Source organism: Nerophis lumbriciformis, linkage group LG33, assembly GCF_033978685.3.
Source record: "Nerophis lumbriciformis linkage group LG33, RoL_Nlum_v2.1, whole genome shotgun sequence".
NCBI lineage: Eukaryota > Metazoa > Chordata > Actinopteri > Syngnathiformes > Syngnathidae > Nerophis > Nerophis lumbriciformis.
Window position 1 is genome coordinate 20,755,001 of NC_084580.2, and position 20,934 is coordinate 20,775,934.

The following is a 20,934-nucleotide window of genomic DNA, read 5'->3' on the forward strand; positions in this document are numbered from 1 at the left end:
ATCTCTCATGTTCATATCTATCTTGGGGCCAGCATTTCGCTCTCTGAAAGAAATCCCTTGGAGGTGGCGCTGCAGGATCTCTTGAACCACATCATACAGAGGCTGCTCCTGCACACCAAACACAAGCTTCATTCAGCAGGATGACAACTAATGACAAGTAATGTTGGGAGGCAGGAAGGATGCGTACCACTTCTCCCGGTTTACAGGGCTCGCTGTCGTCAGTCGGGTACATGCGCGTGACAGGACACTGGAGAATGCGCTGTCCTTCGGGGACGTGGCTCACGTAATCCTGAATAGAAGCAAAAGGCCATTATGGTAAAAAATTAGGGCTATTCATAGATATGGACCAATAAAAACCCAGAGTTCAGCTCAAAACAAACATTTTTGCAGCAAATTGCTAAAAACACTGTTGTATAGAGAAGCTTGGACAAGTGGAAACACATAGGCATTAACATCGTAAGCTCCAAAACTATAAGTATAACTACAAACCCCGTTTCCATATGAGTTGGGAAATTGTGTTAGATGTAAATATAAATGAAATATAATGATTTGCAAATCCTTTTCAACCCATATTCAATTGAATGCACTACAAAGACAACATATTTGATGTTCAAACTCATAAACTTAATTTTTTAACTTAGAATTTCGTGGCTGCAACACGTGCCAAAGTAGTTGGGAAAGGGCATGTTCACCACTGTGTTACATGGCCTTTTCTTTTAACAACACTCAATAAACTATGCAAACTGAGGAAATTAATTGTTGAAGCTTTGAAAGTGGAATTCTTTCCCATTCTTGTTTTATGTAGAGCTTCAGTTGTTCAACAGTCCGGGGGTCTCCGCTGTCGTATTTTACGCTTCATAATGCGCCACACATTTTCGATGGGAGACAGGTCTGGACTGCAGGCGGACCCAGGAAAGTACCCGCACTCTTTTTTTTTACGAAGCCACGCTGTTGAGTTGAGTTGAGTTGAGTTTGAGTTTATTTCGAACATGCAAGCATACAACATGATACATCACAATTTCCAGTTTCTCTTTTCAACATGTTCGAAAAGGAGTAGGAAGAAGCAGAGCTTATTTAATCCTACCCCTTTTCTTTTACTTTGAAAGAAGGTGGTCCTCGTGTAAACTGGAGCCTCCGTGTTTGTTATTTTGTAGTTTCATACAGTATCGGCGACATTTATAAACCCTCGGTTACACTTTTTTAAATAGATTCAATCTTGCACGTGGAAAGTTGAAGTGAGGGTTTTAGTTGCGGCGCACGGACTTCATTTATAAGTAAAGGTAAGTTTAGAACACGTGCTGAATGTGGCTTGGCATTTGTCTTGCTGAAATAAGCAAGACGGCGCTTAGATGGCAGCATATGTTGTTCCAAAACCTGTATGTACCTTTCAGCATTAATGGTGCCTTCACAGATGTGTAAGTTACCCATGCCCATACTTGCCAACCCTCCCGAATTTTCCGGGAGACTCCCGAAATTCAGCGCCTCTCCCGAAAACCTCCCGGCACAAATGTTCTCCCGAAAATCTCCCGATTTTCAGCCGGAGCTGGAGGCCACGCCCCCTCCAGCTCCATGCGGACCTGAGTGAGGACAGCCTTTTTTCATGACGGGAGGACAACAGGGTGACAAGAACTAAATCATCCAGACTACAGATAAATTGTATTATTATGTTTATCTTACCTAAAAATAAATATATGTATATTAATAAAAAATAAATAAAAAATGTTTTACTATATTTAGCTAAAAACATCAAAATTAATTATATTTTTATTTGTATTTTTTCTGACTCCTTATTACACTCAGCCATAGAATTATACATTAAAATAAACATATTTGAAATAATTAAGTTTAAATAATCATAATAATTCATTTAAAATGACCATATTTAATTATTAAAATAATTGCTTGTTTATCAACAACTTTAGCATTTTATTCATTACATTTTGAAGCTCTCAGAAGCCAAGTTATGTTATATTCCTTAATATTTATTTATGCAAGTTTGAAGTATCAATTATCTAAACACAGTTTTGTTTGCATATTTTCAGGATGTATATATATATATATATATATATATATATGAAATACTTGACTTGGTGAATTCTAGCTGTCAATATACTCCTCCCCTCTTAACCACGCCCCCGCCCCCCCCCCCCCCCCCCCCCAACCCCACTACCCCCCGAAATTGGAGGTCTCAACGTTGGCAAGTATGAAATAAGCAGGGGCGCCCATGAAAAAGACGGTGCTTAGATGGCAGCATATGTTGTTCCAAAACCTGTATGTACCTTTCAGCATTAATGGTGCCTTCACAGATGTGTAAGTTACCCATGCCTTGGGCACTAATGCACCCCCATACCATCACAGATGCTGGCTTTTGAACTTTTCGTCGTGGATGGTTCGCTTCCCCTTTGGTCTGGAGGACACGATGTCAAATATTTCCAAAAGCAATTTGAAATGTGGACTCGTCAGACCGCAGAACACTTTTCCACTTTGCATCAGTTCATCTTAGATGATCTCGGGCCCAGAGAAGCCGGCGGCGTTTCTGGGTGTTGTTGATAAATGGCTTTCGCTTTGCATAGTAGAGCTTTAACTTGCACTTACAGATGTAGCGACAAACTGTATTTAGTGACAGTGGTTTTCTGAAGTGTTCCTGAGCCCATGTGGTGATATCCTTTAGAGATTGATGTCGGTTTTTGATACAGTGCCGTCTGAGGGATCGAAGGTCACGGTAATTCAATGTTGGTTTCCGGCCATGCCGCTTACGTGGAGTGATTTCTCCACATTCTCTGAACCTTTTGATGATATTATGGACCGTAGATGTTGAAATCCCTAAATTTCTTGCAATTGCACTTTGAGAAACGTTGTTCTTAAACTGTTTGACTATTTGCTCACGCAGTTGTGGACAAAGGGGTGTACCTCGCCCCATCCTTTCTTGTGAAAGACTGAGCATTTTTTGGGAAGCTGTTTTTATACCCAATCATGGCACCCACCTGTTCTCAATTAGCCTGCACACCTGTGGGATGTTGCAAATAAGTGTTTGATGAGCATTCCTCAACTTTATCAGTATTTATTGCCACCTTTCCCAACTTCTTTGTCACGTGTTGCTGGCATCAAATTCTAAAGTTAATGATTATTTGCACACAAAAAAAAAAGTTTATCAGTTTGAACATCAAATATGTTGTCTTTGTAGCATATTCAACTGAATATGGGTTGGAAATTATTTGCAAATCATTGTATTCCGTTTATATTTACATCTAACACAATTTCCCAACTCATATGGAAACGGGGTTTGTATAAGTGGTGTTCCTCAAGGTTCCATGTATGCACCGTAAATTCCAGACTTATAAGCCGCTACTTTTTTCCTAGATTTTCAACCCTGCGGCTTATCAGACGGAGCGGCTATTTTATGTTTTGTTTTTTTTCCCCGCTAACAGCCATAATGTTTTGTGCTCAATAGTTTTCCTTAAACCCAAGCAAAGGACTAATCTGGTGTGTTATTGTTGGTGCTATGGCGCCATCTTTTGGACGAGTTTTTTCGGACTATAAGTCGCAGTTTTTCTCATAGTTTGGCCGGCGGAGCGACTTATAGCTCGGTTGGTAGAGTGGCCGTGCCAGAAACTTGAGGGTTCCAGGTTCGATCCCCACTTCCGCCATCCTAGTCACTGCCGTTGTGTCCTTGGGCAAGACACTTTACCCACCTGCTCCCAGTGCCACCCACACTGGTTTAAATGTAACTTAGATATTGGGTTTCACATTGTAAAGCACTTTGAGTCACTAGAGAAAAAGCGCTATATAAATATAATTCACTTCACTTCACTTATGTGTGAAATTATTAACACATCAAATCCTCCCCACGACACCTCCGCTCCGGACAAAAATACCAGCATTTTTCCCTGCTTGGCACTCAGCATCAAGGGTTGGAATTGGGGGTTAAATCACCAAAAATGATTCCCAGGCGCGGTGCCGCTGCTGCCCACTGCTCCCCTCACCTCCCAGGGGGTGAACAAGGGGATGGGTCAAATGCAGAGTACAAATTTCATTACACCTAGTGTGTGTGTGACAATCATTGGTACTTTAACTTAACTTTAACTTTACACATACAAACTGTAGCACACAAAAAAGCACATTTAATAAAAAAAAACGTTATTATGGTCTTACCTTTACTTATAAATGAAGTCCATGCGCCGCAACTAAAGCACTCACTTAAACTTTCCACGTGCAAGATTGAATCTATTTAAAAAAGTGTAACCGAGGGTTTATTAATGTCGCCTATACTGTATGGAACTACAAAATAACAAACACGGAGGCTCCAGTTTACACGAGGACCACTTTATTTACCTTCTTTCAAAGTAAAAGAAAAGGGGTAGGATTAAATAAGCTCTGCTTCTTCCTACTCCTTTTCGAACATGTTGAAAAGAGAAACTGGAAATTGTGATGTATCATGTTGTATGCTTGCATGTTCGAAATAAACTCAAACTCAACTCAACTCAACCTCCGCTCCACTACAACATGTCATCACTTCCGCTCTTGGCGCCTTCAAAATAAGAGCTCAAGGCATATACTGTATAACAGCGCATAACAGGAACTTAACATCACAATGTCACACCGCGGCGAGGGATGTCTTGTCTTGGTTTTTTCTGTCTTGTGATGTGCATGTTTTAGTTTGAAAAGTAACTCTCCTCTCGTTTCAGGTCACTTGCCCTTCCTTTTGTGTCATCAGTCTGACGTCATCCCGATTCCCTAATTGTTTCCACCTGTTCCCTATTACCCTCATGTGTCTTATAAGCCCACTCCTTCCTTTGTTCTGTGCCAGATTGTTTCGTTTATTCGTGCTCTCTAGCTTCCGTGCCTTGTCTTGCCTTGCCTCGTCTTGTGCTTATGTTCTTTGATTCTGAATCCCTTCGTTGCTATTTTGAGTTTTCCTTTCTTCCTCCTCAGCAGAGCGATTTTTTGTTATTTAGTTTATTCAGCCGAAGTGGTAAGTTTCCAGTTATTTTTCATTCTTTCCTCACATTTTTGAGTGACAATTTTTGTTAATACTTTATTAGATTAGATAGTATAGAATTTTTCATAGTTGTTGTTTCTTCCTCCTGTTGGAGCGTTTTTTTTTGTTTATACATTTTATAGCATATATTAATTATAGTTCGTCTTTGCTTTTGTGTTTTTCCTCCGTTCGGAGCGAATTTTGGTTGTTCCTATTTTTTGGAACCTTTTTTGCCGGTTAGTTTTTGGATAAATAGATGTTGTAATCCTTGACTTTGGAGGTGAAAAGGAAGCTGTCAAAATAAAAGCCTGTCTAAGTTCCCTACTCTGCATCTGAGTCCTATCCTTTTTACCAAGCCTTGACACACAAATAGGAAAGCCCATAAAAATAGGTTACAAAAGTTATTTAATAAGAAGCCAAAAAGTGCTTTAAAGGTCAAGTTAAAGTGAAGTAAATTATGGTGGAAAATAAGTATTTGGTCACTTCAAACAAGGAAGATCTCTGGCTCTCAAAGACCTGTAGCTTCTTCTTTAAGAAGCTCTTCTGTCCTCCACTTGTTACCTTTATTAATGGGACCTGTTTGAACTCATTATCTGTATAAAAGACACCTGTCCACAGCCTCAGTCAGACTCCAAACTCCACTATGACCAAGACCAAAGAGCTGTCGAAGGACACCAGGAAAAGAAATGTAGACCTGCTCCAGACTGTGAAGAGTGAATCTACAATAGGCAAGCAGCTTGGTGTGAAAAAAATCAACTGTGGGAGCAATTATCAGAAAATGGAAGACATACAAGACCACTGATAATCTCCCTCGATCTGGGGCTCCACGCAAGATCTCATCCCGTGGGGTCAAAATCATCATGAGAACGGTGAGCAAAAATCCCAGAACCACACGGAGGGACCTGGTGAATGAACTGCAGAGAGCTGGGACCAAAGTAACAAAGGTTACCATCAGTAACACACTACGCCGACAGAGAATCAAATCCTGCAGTGCCAGACGTGTCCCCCTGCTTAAGCCAGTGCATGTCCAGGCCCGTCTGAAGTTTGCCAGAGAGCACATGGATGATACAGCAGAGGATTGGGAGAATGTCATGTGGTCAGATGAAACCAAAATAGAACTTTTTGGTATAAACTCAACTCGTCGTGTTTGGAAGAAGAAGAATACTGAGTTGCATCCCAAGAACACCATACCTACTGTGAAGCATGGGGGTGGAAATATCATGCTTTGGGGCTGTTTTTCTGCTAAGGGGACAGGCCGACTGATCCGTGTTAAGGAAAGAATGAATAGGGCCATGTGTCGTGAGATTTTGAGCCAAAACCTCCTTCCATCAGTGAGAGCTTTGAAGATGAAACGTGGCTGGGTCTTCCAGCATGACAATGATCCCAAACACACCGCCCGGGCAACGAAGGAGTGGCTCCGTAAGAAGCATTTGAAAGTCCTGGAGTGGCCTAGCCAGTCTCCAGACCTCAACCCCATAGAAAATCTGTGGAGGGAGTTGAAAGTCCGTGTTGCTCGGCGACAGCCCCAAAACATCACTGCTCTCCAGAAGATCTGCATGGAGGAATGGGCCAAAATACCAGCTACTGTGTGTGCAAACCTGGTAAAGACCTATAGTAATCGTTTGACCTCTGTTATTGCCAACAAAGGTTGTATTACAAAGTATTGAGTTCAATTTTTGTTATTGACCAAATACTTATTTTCCACCATAATTTACAAATAAATTCTTTAAAAATCCTACAATGTGAATTTCTGGATTTTTTTTTCACATTCTGTCTCTCACAGTTGAAGTGCATCTATGATGAAAATTACAGACCTATGTGATCATTTTAAGTGGGAGAACTTGTACAATTGGTGGCTGACTAAATACTTTTTTGCCCCACTGTATGTTTGATAAGATCATTGTACTGGTTTCCCCACAAAAACAGCAGTTTTCTCCTACCTGGAGGCACTGGAGCCACCACCACACAGCATCACGGCAGTTGTATCTGGCACAGCGGCCTTCGCCTAAAAGGTTCGGAATCAAACCGTGACGTAACGTCCCTGCGAATGCCAAAATGATGTTCCTAAGGGACGGTACGAGAAGAATGGCTTTTTTTTTAATGCTGTTGAAAAACTGTATTTGATCAGAAAATCAATCAATCGCTGTCACTAGGACTCTTACCGGGCTTCCGCGTGTCTCCCGGTGAGCAGCATCAGTCCTCGGAGAGAGATGAAAGTGTCTCGGCCCCAGCAGCGGAAGATTCCCGTGGAGAAATGAGGGAGACCTGAGACATTAGAATGGAATCAGAAGCAATACAAGGTAGATTTTTCTTTAAAATTAAAGTATTGACCCGAATATAAGAGGATAACGTTTTCAGTAGCAGTGAAATCCCTGGTAAATAGTAATACAATGAGTGGTAAATAAAAGAGAGTAAAAAGTTTGAGGGAGTGTTGAGTCCTGAAGGCCAATTATTATGAGATATGTTATCCCTAACAGTCGTATCAGTTTATATCAATCACAATGGATGCCTTAATGGTGGAGAGGCCATTTTATAGATGACATCGCCATAATCAAACAGGGGGAGTCTGGTGGTCATCTTCCATCAGACCGTGTTTGGCAAAACCTGTGCTTTGTTGCGGCCCAGAGACCCCAATCTGGCCCTAACTTTGGCCTGCAGGGTATGATGTGGGTCCTGAGGTAAAAAGAGCAGGTCCAAGCAGAGACCCGAGTTGTGTCCAGGAGGCTGCGATACCTTTGACCACACATCATTTATGTACACTGCAAAAAGTCAGTGTTCAAAAACAAGAAAAACTAGTCCTAAGTGTCCCAATACTTTTGTCAAGTTGTAGTCCAAAGTGTCCCAATACTTTTGTCCAGTGTAGGTGTCCCAATACTTTTGACAAGTTTTAGTCCTAAGTGTCCCATTACTTTTGTCAAGTTGTAGTCCTAAGTGTCCCAATACTTCTGTCCAGAGTAGGTGTCCCAAAAAGTCAGTGTTCAAAAACAAGAAAAACTAGTCCTAAGTGTCCCAATACTTTTGTCAAGTTGTAGTCCAAAGTGTCCCAATACTTTTGTCCAGTGTAGGTGTCCCAATACTTTTGTCAAGTGTTAGTCCTAACAGTCCCAATACTTTTGTCCAGTTTTATTCCTAAGTGTCCCAATACTTATGTCCAATTTTCGTCCTTAGTGTCCCAATACTTTTGTCAAGTTGTAGTCATAAGTGTCCCAATACTTTTGTCCAGTGGTAGTCATAAGCGTCCCAATACTTTTGTCAAGTTGTAGTCCTAAGTGTCCCAATACTTCTGTCCAGAGTAGGTGTCCCAAAAAGTCAGTGTTCAAAAACAAGAAAAACTAGTCCTAAGTGTCCCAATACTTTTGTCAAGTTGTAGTCCAAAGTGTCCCAATACTTTTGTCCAGTGTAGGTGTCCCAATACTTTTGTCAAGTTTTAGTCCTAACAGTCCCAATACTTTTGTCCAGTTTTATTCCTAAGTGTCCCAATACTTATGTCCAATTTTCATCCTTAGTGTCCCAATACCTTTGTCAAGTTGTAGTCATAAGTGTCCCAATACTTTTGTCAAGTTGTAGTCCAAAGTGTCCCAATACTTTTGTCCAGTGTAGGTGTCCCAATACTTTTGTCAAGTTGTAGTCCTAAGTGTCCCAATACTTTTGTCAAGTTGTAGTCCTAAGTGTCCCAAAACTTCTGTCCAGAGTAGGTGTCTCAAAAAGTCAGTGTTCAAAAACAAGAAAAACTAGTCCTAAGTGTCCCAATACTTTTGTCAAGTTGTAGTCCAAAGTGTCCCAATACTTTTGTCCAGTGTAGGTGTCCCAATACTTTTGTCAAGTTTTTGTCCTAAGTGTCCCAATACTTTTGTCAAGTTGTAGTCCTAAGTGTCCCAATACTTCTGTCCAGAGTAGGTGTCCCAAAAAGTCAGTGTTCAAAAACAAGAAAAACTAGTCCTAAGTGTCCCAATACTTTTGTCAAGTTGTAGTCCAAAGTGTCCCAATACTTTTGTCCAGTGTAGGTGTCCCAATACTTTTGTCAAGTTTTAGTCCTAAGTGTCCCAATACTTTCGTCAAGTTGTAGTCCTAAGTGTCCCAATACTTCTGTCCAGAGTAGGTGTCCCAAAAAGTCAGTGTTCAAAAACAAGAAAAACTAGTCCTAAGTGTCCCAATACTTTTGTCAAGTTGTAGTCCAAAGTGTCCCAATACTTTTGTCCAGTGTAGGTGTCCCAATACTTTTGTCAAGTGTTAGTCCTAACAGTCCCAATACTTTTGTCCAGTTTTATTCCTAAGTGTCCCAATACTTATGTCCAATTTTCGTCCTTAGTGTCCCAATACTTTTGTCAAGTTGTAGTCATAAGTGTCCCAATACTTTTGTCCAGTGGTAGTCATAAGCGTCCCAATACTTTTGTCAAGTTGTAGTCCTAAGTGTCCCAATACTTCTGTCCAGAGTAGGTGTCCCAAAAAGTCAGTGTTCAAAAACAAGAAAAACTAGTCCTAAGTGTCCCAATACTTTTGTCAAGTTGTAGTCCAAAGTGTCCCAATACTTTTGTCCAGTGTAGGTGTCCCAATACTTTTGTCAAGTTTTTGTCCTAAGTGTCCCAATACTTTTGTCAAGTTGTAGTCCTAAGTGTCCCAATACTTCTGTCCAGAGTAGGTGTCCCAAAAAGTCAGTGTTCAAAAACAAGAAAAACTAGTCCTAAGTGTCCCAATACTTTTGTCAAGTTGTAGTCCAAAGTGTCCCAATACTTTTGTCCAGTGTAGGTGTCCCAATACTTTTGTCAAGTTTTAGTCCTAACAGTCCCAATACTTTTGTCCAGTTTTATTCCTAAGTGTCCCAATACTTATGTCCAATTTTCGTCCTTAGTGTCCCAATACCTTTGTCAAGTTGTAGTCATAAGTGTCCCAATACTTTTGTCCAGTGGTAGTCATAAGTGTCCCAATACTTTTGTCAAGTTGTAGTCCTAAGTGTCCCAATACTTCTGTCCAGAGTAGGTGTCCCAATACTTTTGTCCAGTTTTATTCCTAAGTGTCCCAATACTTATGTCCAATTTTCGTCCTTAGTGTCCCAATACTTTTGTCAAGTTGTAGTCATAAGTGTCCCAATACTTTTGTCCAGTGGTAGTCATAAGTGTCCCAATACTTTTGTCAAGTTGTAGTCCTAAATGTCCCAATACTTCTGTCCAGAGTAGGTGTCCCAATACTTTTGTCCAGTTTTATTCCTAAGTGCCCCAATACTTATGTCCAATTTTCGTCCTTAGTGTCCCAATACTTTTGTCAAGTTGTAGTCATAAGTGTCCCAATACTTTTGTCCAATGGTAGTCATAAGTGTCCCAATACTTTTGTCAAGTTGTAGTCCTAAGTGTCCCAATACTTCTGTCCAGAGTAGGTGTCCCAATACTTTTGTCCAGTTTTATTCCTAAGTGTCCCAATACTTATGTCCAATTTTCGTCCTTAGTGTCCCAATACTTTTGTCAAGTTGTAGTCATAAGTGTCCCAATACTTTTGTCCAGTGGTAGTCATAAGTGTCCCAATACTTTTGTCAAGTTGTAGTCCTAAGTGTCCCAATACTTCTGTCCAGAGTAGGTGTCCCTATACTTTTGTCCAGTTTTATTCCTAAGTGTCCCAATACTTATGTCCAATTTTCGTCCTTAGTGTCCCAATACTTTTGTCAAGTTGTAGTCATAAGTGTCCCAATACTTTTGTCCAGTGGTAGTCATAAGTGTCCCAATACTTTTGTCAAGTTGTAGTCCTAAGTGTCCCAATACTTCTGTCCAGAGTAGGTGTCCCAATACTTTTGTCCAGTTTTATTCCCAAGTGTCCCAATACTTATGTCCAATTTTCGTCCTTAGTGTCCCAATACTTTTGTCAAGTTGTAGTCATAAGTGTCCCAATACTTTTGTCCAGTGGTAGTCATAAGTGTCCCAATACTTTTGTCAAGTTGTAGTCCTAAGTGTCCCAATACTTCTGTCCAGAGTAGGTGTCCCAATACTTTTGTCCAGTTTTATTCCCAAGTGTCCCAATACTTATGTCCAATTTTCGTCCTTAGTGTCCCAATACTTTTGTCAAGTTGTAGTCATAAGTGTCCCAATACTTTTGTCCAGTGGTAGTCATAAGTGTCCCAATACTTTTGTCAAGTTGTTGTCCCAAATAAAGCTGCAAGCAGCGATGGACGGGACCGACTTTGACGGCACATAAAATCCAAACCAGAGCAGTAATTAAAACTCTTTGGTCAACTTTTAATCAGAAGGGTTCAATCTCTCTCCTGTGCTAGTTTGAAGCCGACACGACAAAGGCGCTCAGAGGAGATAATGTTTGAAAAAAAAGTGACCGGTTTTTACAAAACTTTTGTTTTGAAGGGGGAATTGCAAACTTCCTGTTGGTTTTTGCTGGGAGTTGTCAATATATGAAATGTAGGTCTAAGTGAGACCTACATAGAGGTTTTTGTTTCATGTCTCTAAGACTTTCCTACTGGAAGTTACAGGCAGTTTTGTCTGAGTTTTCTTCCTAGGAGCAGTTTTGTCTGTGTTTTCGTCCTAGGGGGCGCTAGAGCGCAATTTTGAGTTTTGGGGTTGGGTTGTTTTTATTAGATCGCAATTTTTGCCAGTCCTGATGTGTGTGTCCAGTTTGGTGAGTTTTGAAGCATGTTAAGGGGGTCAAATTACAGCTCAAAGTGGCAAAAGTGACTGTTTTTAGTAGGGGGGGGAATTGCCAACGTCCTGTTGATTTTTGCTGAAAGATGCCAATGTATGAAATAGGGATGTCCCGATCCAGGTTTTTGCACTTCCGATCCGATACCGATATTGTTTTGATATATATATATATATATATATATATATATATATATATATATATATATAATGCAGTCGTTTATAAATTATTTAATGTTTGTCTGTTAGATGGCAATTTTTGCCAGTCCTGATGTGTGTGTCCAGTTTGGTGAGTTTTGAAGCATGTTAAGGGGGTCAAATTACAGGTCAAAGAGGCAAAAGTGACTGTTTTTACTAGAATGTTGTTTTGAAGGGGGAATTGCCAACTTCCTGTTGATTTTTGCTAAAGGATGTCAATGTGTGAAATCTAGGTCTAAGTGAGACCTACATAGAGGTTTTTGTTTCATGTCTCTAAGACATTCCTACCGGAAGTTACAAGCAGTTTTGTCTGTGTTTTGTCCTAGGGGGCGCTAGAGCGCAATTTTGAGTTTTGGGGTTTGGTTTTTTTATTAGATGGCAATTTTCGCCAGTCCTGATGTGTGTGTCCACTTTGGTGAGTTTTGAAGCATGTTAAGGGGGTCAAATTACAGCTCATAAAGAATAATAATAAAGAATAAACCTTACAATTTCAATAGGGTCCTCTGTCCCAAATAGACATTGCGGTCCCTAAAAAGGCGTTTAAGCAAAGCCCGCCTTCATTCCACTTTTGCCTCATTTATGCGGCAAAAGTCGGTCGTGAGCAGAGGTGGGTAGAGTAGCCAGAAATTGTACTCAAGTAAGAGTACTGTTACTTTAGAGATTTATTACTCAAAGTAAGGAGTAGTCACCCAAATATTTACTTGAGTAAAAGTAAAAAGTATGTTGTGAAAAAACTCCTCAAGTACTGAGTACTGTTTTGAAGGGGGAATTGCAAACTTCCTGTTGATTTTTGCTGGGGGTTGTCAATATATGAAATGTAGATCTAAGTGAGACCTACATAGAGGTTTTTGTTTCATGTCTCTAAGACATTCCTACTGGAAGTTTTTGTCTGAGTTTTCCTCCTAGGAGCAGTTGTGTCTGTGTTTTCTTCCTAGGGGGCGCTAGAGCGCAATTTTGAGTTTTGGGGTTGTTGTTTTTTTATTAGATCGCAATTTTTGCCAGTCCTGATGTGTGTGTCCACTTTGGTGATTTTTGAAGCATGTTAAAGGGGTCAAATTACAGGTCAAAGAGGCAAAAGTGACTGTTTTTCTAAAATTTGGTTTTGAAGGGGGAATTGCCAACTTCCTGTTGATTTTTGCTGAAGGACCTACATAGAGGTTTTTGTTTCATGTCTCTATGACATTCCTACCGGAAGTTACAAGCAGTTTTGTCTGTGTTTTCCTAGGGGGCGCTAGAGCGCAATTTTGAGTTTTGGGGTTTGGTTTTTTTTTATTAGATGGCAATTTCCGCCAGTCCTGATGTGTGTGTCAAATATGGTGAGTTCTGAAGCATGTTAAGGGGGTCAAATTAGAGCTCAGGGGGTCAAATTAGAGACATGAAACATATGTTTCATGTCTCTAAGACATTCCTACTGGAAGTTTTGTCTGAGTTTTCCTCCTAGAAGCAGTTGTGTCTGTGTTTTCTTCCTTGGGGGCGCTAGAGCGCAATTTTGAGTTTTTTTTTTTTTTTTTGTTTTTTTTTATTAGATCGCAATTTTTGCCAGTCCTGATGTGTGTGTCCACTTTGGTGAGTTTTGAAGCATGTTAAGGGGGTCAAATTACAGGTCAAAGAGGCAAAAGTGACTGTTTTTCTAAAATTTGGTTTTGAAGGGGGAATTGCCAACTTCCTGTTGATTTTTGCTGAAGGACCTACATAGAGGTTTTTGTTTCATGTCTCTACGACATTCCTACCGGAAGTTACAAGCAGTTTTGTCTGTGTTTTTTCCTAGGGGGCGCTAGAGCGCAATTTTGAGTTTTGGGGTTTGGTTTTTTTTTATTAGATGGCAATTTCCGCCAGTCCTGATGTGTGTGTCAAATATGGTGAGTTCTGAAGCATGTTAAGGGGGTCAAATTAGAGCTCAGGGGGTCAAATTAGAGACATGAAACATATGTTTCATGTCTCTAAGACATTCCTACTGGAAGTTTTGTCTGAGTTTTCCTCCTAGAAGCAGTTGTGTCTGTGTTTTCTTCCTTGGGGGCGCTAGAGCGCAATTTTGAGTTTTTTTTTTGTTTTGTTTGTTTTTTTATTAGATCGCAATTTTTGCCAGTCCTGATGTGTTTGTCCACTTTGGTGAGTTTTGAAGCATGTTAAGGGGGTCAAATTACAGGTCAAAGAGGCAAAAGTGACTGTTTTTCTAAAATTTGGTTTTGAAGGGGGAATTGCCAACTTCCTGTTGATTTTTGCTGAAGGACCTACATAGAGGTTTTTGTTTCATGTCTCTATGACATTCCTACCGGAAGTTACAAGCAGTTTTGTCTGTGTTTTCCTAGGGGGCGCTAGAGCGCAATTTTGAGTTTTGGGGTTTGGTTTTTTTATTAGATGGCAATTTTTGCCAGTTCTGATGTGTGTGTCAAATTTGGTGAGTTTTGAAGCATGTTAAAGGGGTCGAATTAGAGCTCAAAGAGGCGGCGGAATAATAATAATAATAAAACGCACGAAATACAATAGGGTCCTCTGTCCCAAAGGGACATTGCGGTCCCTAAAAATACAAAAATGAGGGGTATTTTACTTGAACTAAGCAAAATTATCTGCCAATAGAACAAGAAAATTTGGCTTGTCAAGACTTTCCAAAACAAGTAAAATTAGCTAACTTCAATGAACCCAAAAATATCTTAAAATAAGTATATTCTCACTAATAACAAGTGCACTTTTCTTGGTAGAAAAAAAAAAAAAAAAAGAGACCTTTTTTGCTCAATATGTTGAAAAATATTCTTAAATTAAATAAATGCTAGTGCCATTATCTTGACATAATAATCTCGGCATTACATTTCTTGAAACCAGCAAACTTATACTAAAAACTAATTTATTGTTCTTAATGGAAAGGCAACAAGGCAACCGCTTGTTACTCTCGGGGTCTCCTAGCCGCTCAGGCAAATCATATGGTCTAAAAATGCATTTTTCCATCGACAACATGACATCATCGCGCCAAGTACAGCCCGGAACGCCGGCCAAAATTTTTTTAATTGTAATTTTGAAGAATTTACCTGAATGTGCATGAACTATTTCTGTTCAAAATTGTTAGAAATGTCACATGTTAAATGTTTAAATATTAACTGTCAGTTTACTGTACTGTGGCAAGTTACTGCACTACTATATGAGTATGTGTTTTCTATTGTTTCATTGAAAATAAAACAGCAAAGTCCATTTGGCTGTCATCTGTTTTAATTATGAGACACAATTGTGTCAAAGTCATGATTTTTTTTTTCATGCTTGAAATAAGAAATGATTACTTTAAAAGAAGTAGTTTTATACTTGTGAGTGTTGATGACACAGCTTTGCAACACTTGATATTCTAGTTTCAAGCATGTTTTACTCAATATAGCTCATTGAATCTCAGCAACAAGCTGTAATATCTTACTGAGATCATTTAGGACCAAAACACTTAAAACAAGTAAAACACTCTAACATAAAATCTGCTGAGTGAGAAGAATTATCTTATCAGACAGAAAATAAGCAAATATCACCCTTATTTGAGATATTTCATCTTACTTAGATTTCAGTTTTTTTTACAATGATTTGCAAATCATTTTCAACCCATATTCAGTTGAAAGACAACATATTTGATGTTCAAACTGATTAACTTTTTGTTTTTTTCGCAAATAATCATTAACTTTAGAATTTGATGCCAGCAACACGTGACAAAAGAAGTTGGGAAAGGTGGCAATAAATACTGATAAAGTTGAGGAATGCTCATCAAACACTTATTTGGAACATCCCACAGGTGTGCAGGCTAATTGGGAACAGGTGGGTGCCATGATTGGGTATAAAAACAGCTTCCCAAAAAATGCTCAGTCTTTCACAAGAAAGGATGGGGCGAGGTACACCCCTTTGTCCACAACTGCGTGAGCAAATAGTCAAACAGTTTAAGAACAACGTTTTTCAAAGTGATATTGCAAGGAATTTAGGGATTTCAACATCTACGGTCCATAATATCATCAAAAGGTTCAGAGAATGTGGAGAAATCACTCCACGTAAGCGGCATGGCCGGAAACCAACATTGAATGACCGTGACTTCGATCCCTCAGACGGCACTGTATCAAAAACCGACATCAATCTCTAAAGGATATCACCACATGGGCTCAGGAACACTTCAGAAAACCACTGTCACTAAATACAGTTGGTCGCTACATCTGTAAGTGCAAGTTAAAGCTCTACTATGCAAAGCGAAAGCCATTTATCAACAACACCCAGAAACGCCGCCGGCTTCTCTCGGCCCGAGATCATCTAAGATGGACTCATGCAAAGTGGAAAAGTGTTCTGTGGTCTGACGAGTCCACATTTCAAATTGTTTTTGGAAATATTCGACATCGTGTCATCCGGACCAAAGGGGAATCGAACCATCCACGACGAAAAGTTGAAAAGCCAGCATGTGTGATGGTATGGGGGTGCATTAGTGCCCAAGGCATGGGTAACTTACACATCTGTGAAGGCACCATTAATGCTGAAAGGTACATACAGGTTTTGGAACAACATATGCTGCCATCTAAGCGCCGTCTTTTTCAGCAAGACAATACCAAGCCACATTCAGCACGTGTTACGACAGCGTGGCTTCGCAAAAAAAGAGTGTGGGTACTTTCCTGGTCCCGCCTGCAGTCCAGACCTGTCTCCCATCGAAAATGTGTGGCGCATTATGAAGCGTAAAATACGGACTGGAAAGAATTCCACTTTCAAAGCTTCAACAATTAGTTTCCTCAGTTCCCAATCGTTTATTGAGTGTTGTTAAAAGAAAAGGCCATGTAACACAGTGGTGAACATGCCCTTTCCCAACTACTTTGGCACGTGTTGCTGGCATCAAATTCTAAAGTTAATGATTATTTGCAACAAAAAAAATAAAGTTTATGAGTTTGAACATCAAATATGTTGTCTTTGTAGTGCATTCAATTGAATATGGGTTGAAAAGGATTTGCAAATCATTGTATTCCGTTTATATTTACATCTAACACAATTTCCCAACTCATATGGAAACGGGGTTTGTACAACAAGAACATCATTAGCGAGCTTATAGTGGTTTAACAGAACCATATTTTGCACAATTACAAAGTTTATGTACCGAATGTTTGAACAGTCCAAGACAGGGGTCGGCAACCCAAAATGTTGAAAGAGCCATATTGGACCAAAAATACAAAAACAAATCTGTCTGGAGCTGCAAAAAATTAAAAGCCATTTTACATACAGATAGTGTGTCATGAGATATAAATTGAATTAAGAGGACTTAAAGGAAACTAAATGACCTCAAATATAGCTACAAATGAGGCATTATGATGCAATATGTACATATAGCTAGCCTAAATAGCATGTTAGCATCGATTAGCTTGCAGTCATGCAGTGACCAAATATGTCTGATTAGCACTCCACACAAGTCAATAACATCAACAAAACTCACCTTTCATGCACAACCTTAAAAGTTTGGTGGACAAAATGAGACAGAAAAAGAAGTGGCATAAAACACGTCCTAGAAAGTTTGAGAAAGTTATACATGTAAACAAACTACGGTGGGTTCAAGGACCGCCAAAATTAGTAGGACAAAACGGCGCTCGCCAAATACTGGAATCAGTGAAGCATGTTTAATATAAACAGTGTGCTTTGTAACAATTAGGGAGGTTTGTGTCATGTTTGTCCTCCTACAGAAACCATATTAAAACAAAAAATAGATTTTTTTCCCCTTCATCTTTTTCCATTTTTCATACATTTTTGAAAAAGCTCCAGAGAGCCACTAGGGCGGCGCTAAAGAGCCACATGCGGCTCTAGAGCCGCGGGTTGCCGACCCCTGGTCCAAGAGAAGCGACGAACAATTTGCAGTCATGCTGTTGTTATGATAGAATGTACATTCAATGACAGCTAACGCTAGCTATCCAATTTGCCGTCAATTGCTAACATGAGTTGCGCACGTATGTCATTTTGTCATTATGGGATAGACTGTGTTAAACACCTTGGAACGTGTAAATGTTGCAAACAGCCCCTTTAAGAGGATGTTGATTTCAGTCACATATTCACCATGTGTACATTTTGAGGCATTAGTTCCTAGGTGTGCCTTCTCTCTTCCACTCTGTCTCATCTTATGTCTGAAAAAGATTTCATTGAAGATTGCTACTTTTATCACCACTCGGATGAATTTAGCAACAAAAGTCCTTCTGTGTCAACTTGTCTCAGCTGGCATCTCTCCAGTTCACTTGAAGAAAAGCTCTCACTTGCTGAGACGTTTAAGTATGCATCTCAAGACCTCAAAGACATGCCTTTTCCAATTTTTTTCCCTAGAAAAACATTCTTTTATTCGAGTCAATACGGTATTTGAAGTGTTCTTTGGGAATGGCTTAACAAGTGGAACCTCGATCTACGAACTCAATCGGCTTTTCAACATGGTTCGCCAACCGACGCGTTTGTATAGTGAAGCAGAATTCTTCATATAAATCAACGTAAACACAAATAATTGGTTCTAGGCCTCGACAAAAGTCCCCATTTTAGTAAAAAACTGTACACTTTGAAGACACTATAATGTGTATATATATATATATATATATATATATATATATATATATATAAACACACATACTGTGTATATATATATATATATATACACATATATAATATATACAAATATATATATACACACACACACATATATATATATATATATATATATATATATATATATATATATATATATATATATATATATATATATAATATATACAAATATATATACACACACATATATATATATACACATACACATATATATATATATACAAATATATATACACACTTATATATATATATATATATACACATATATATACACGTATAAATATATATACACATATACATATATATATATAAAAAAACACACTATATATATATATATATAACATATATATATATATATAAACACACATATATATACATATATATAATATATACAAATATATATATACACACATATATATATATATATATGTATATATATACATATATACACATATATATATATACACACACATATACATATATATATATATATATAAACACACATATATATATATATATATATATATACACACATATATACACACATATATATACACATATATATATATATATACATATATATATTTACATGTATATATATATGTATATGTGTGTGTATATATATATATGCACCTGGGGGATAGGTTGATTGGCAACACTAAATTGGCCCTAGTGTGTGGATGTGAGTGTGAATGTTGTCTGTCTATCTGTGTTGGCCCTGCGATGAGGTGGCAACTTGTCCAGGGTGTACCCCGCCTTCTGCCCGATTGTAGCTGAGATAGGCTCCAGCGCCCCCCGTGACCCCAAAAGGAATAAGCGGTAGAAAATGGATGGATGGATATTTACATTTATATATATACACACATATATATACACGTATATATATATATATATATATATATATATATATATATATATATATATATATATATATATATATATATATATATATATACATATATATATATATTTATTTATACATATATATACTGTATGTACACACACACACATATATATACATACACATATATATATATACATATATATATATACAAACATATATATATACATATACATATATATATACATATACATATATATATACATATATATATACATATACATATATATATATAAAGTCGATAAAGTCAAAGAAATCTGCGATTGGATGAGGGTATGTCTACAGAATATATTAATTGATGAAAACTGGGCTGTCTGCACTCTCAAAGTGCATGTTGTTGCCAAATGTATTTCATATGCTGTAAACCTAGTTCATAGTTGTTAGTTTCCTTTAATGCCAAACAAACACATACCAATCGTTGGTTAGAAGGCGATCGCCGAATTCGTCCTCGCTTTCTCCCGTGTCGCTGGCTGTCGTGTCGTTTTCGTCGGTTTCGCTTGCATACGGTTCAAACCGATATGGCTCAGTAGCTTCAGTTTCTTCTTCAATTTCGTTTTCGCTACCTGCCTCCACACTACAACCATCCGTTTCAATACATGCGTAATCTGTTGAATCGCTTAAGCCGCTGAAATCCGAGTCTGAATCCGAGCTAATGTCGCTATATCTTGCTGTTCTTTCCGCCATGTTTGTTTGTGTTGGCATCACTATGTGACGTCACAGGAAAATGGACGGGTGTATATAACGATGGTTAAAATCAGGCACTTTGAAGCTTTTTTTAGGGATATTGCGTGATGGGTAACATTTTGAAAAAACCTTTGAAAAATAAAATGATTTTTAATGGTTTTAACCCTTCTGAAATTGTGATAATGTTCCCCTTTAAAGCGTTTCTGATCACACAAAGTGATCTCTAAGACCGGCTGACACAACTGTGACCGACGCAAGCCGCGACAATTGTGGAAGTAAACCAGTCAAAAGCGCCGCTAGCTTTAAAGCTCTTCAAATTGGCCGAGCCGATGTATATTGGGGGCCGAAGTTACAGGAAGTGATATCAGCAGCACATAAAATGAACGAATGAAAGAATAAATGAAGCGTTTGTACGGCGAGACATGGTACGCACTAGAGATGCGCGGTTTGCGGACACAACCGCGGAGTCCGCGGATTATCCGCGGGTCGGGCAGTTGAATAAAAAAAAAAATTAGATTTTATCCGCGGGTCGGGTCGGGCGGTTGAAATAAAAAAAAATTAGATTTTAAATAGATTCAGGCGGGTGGCAGTTAAACCAATTGGGAAATATATATACATAGTTAAATGTTGTTACCCACATACGAAAAACGAGCAGGCACCTGCAGCATATGCCACAACAGAAGAAGAAGAAAAAAAAGAGATGGACACTTTTACGCAGCGGAGAAGGGACGCCTCGCCGGGGTCCGGGACCGAGGCCCCTTCCCCCGAGAGGGCCCCACCGGGAGCCGTAGCTGAGGTGATCCGCGAGAAGGGCCGACGCACGTCCAGGGTCACCACCGCGCCCACTGCACCGCACCGCGCCCACCGCACCGACACCCCGCCTCGTCCGCCTTCGCCGCGGCCGGCGTCACGTGCAGCAGGTAAGCAGCTTACCTGCCCGCCACCCCCGTGGCCGGGGGCTCGTAACAGGGGTCACT

At 39.1% G+C, this 20,934-nt stretch overlaps 1 protein-coding gene across 1 annotated transcript in view; it reads right to left on the reverse strand.

Moving 5' to 3' along the window:
* The window catches only part of agla (amylo-alpha-1, 6-glucosidase, 4-alpha-glucanotransferase a), a 184,973-nt gene that overhangs the window by 26,254 nt on the left and 137,785 nt on the right, over positions 1-20,934 (reverse strand). The window contains exons 25-28 of the mRNA XM_061928652.1: positions 7,141-7,243; positions 6,919-7,042; positions 188-289; positions 1-108 (exon numbers count right to left, since the gene is read on the reverse strand). The exon at positions 1-108 is cut by the window's left edge and continues 4 nt beyond it. Coding sequence (XP_061784636.1) covers positions 1-108; positions 188-289; positions 6,919-7,042; positions 7,141-7,243 — 437 coding nt within the window. The remainder of the gene's footprint in view (positions 109-187; positions 290-6,918; positions 7,043-7,140; positions 7,244-20,934) is intronic.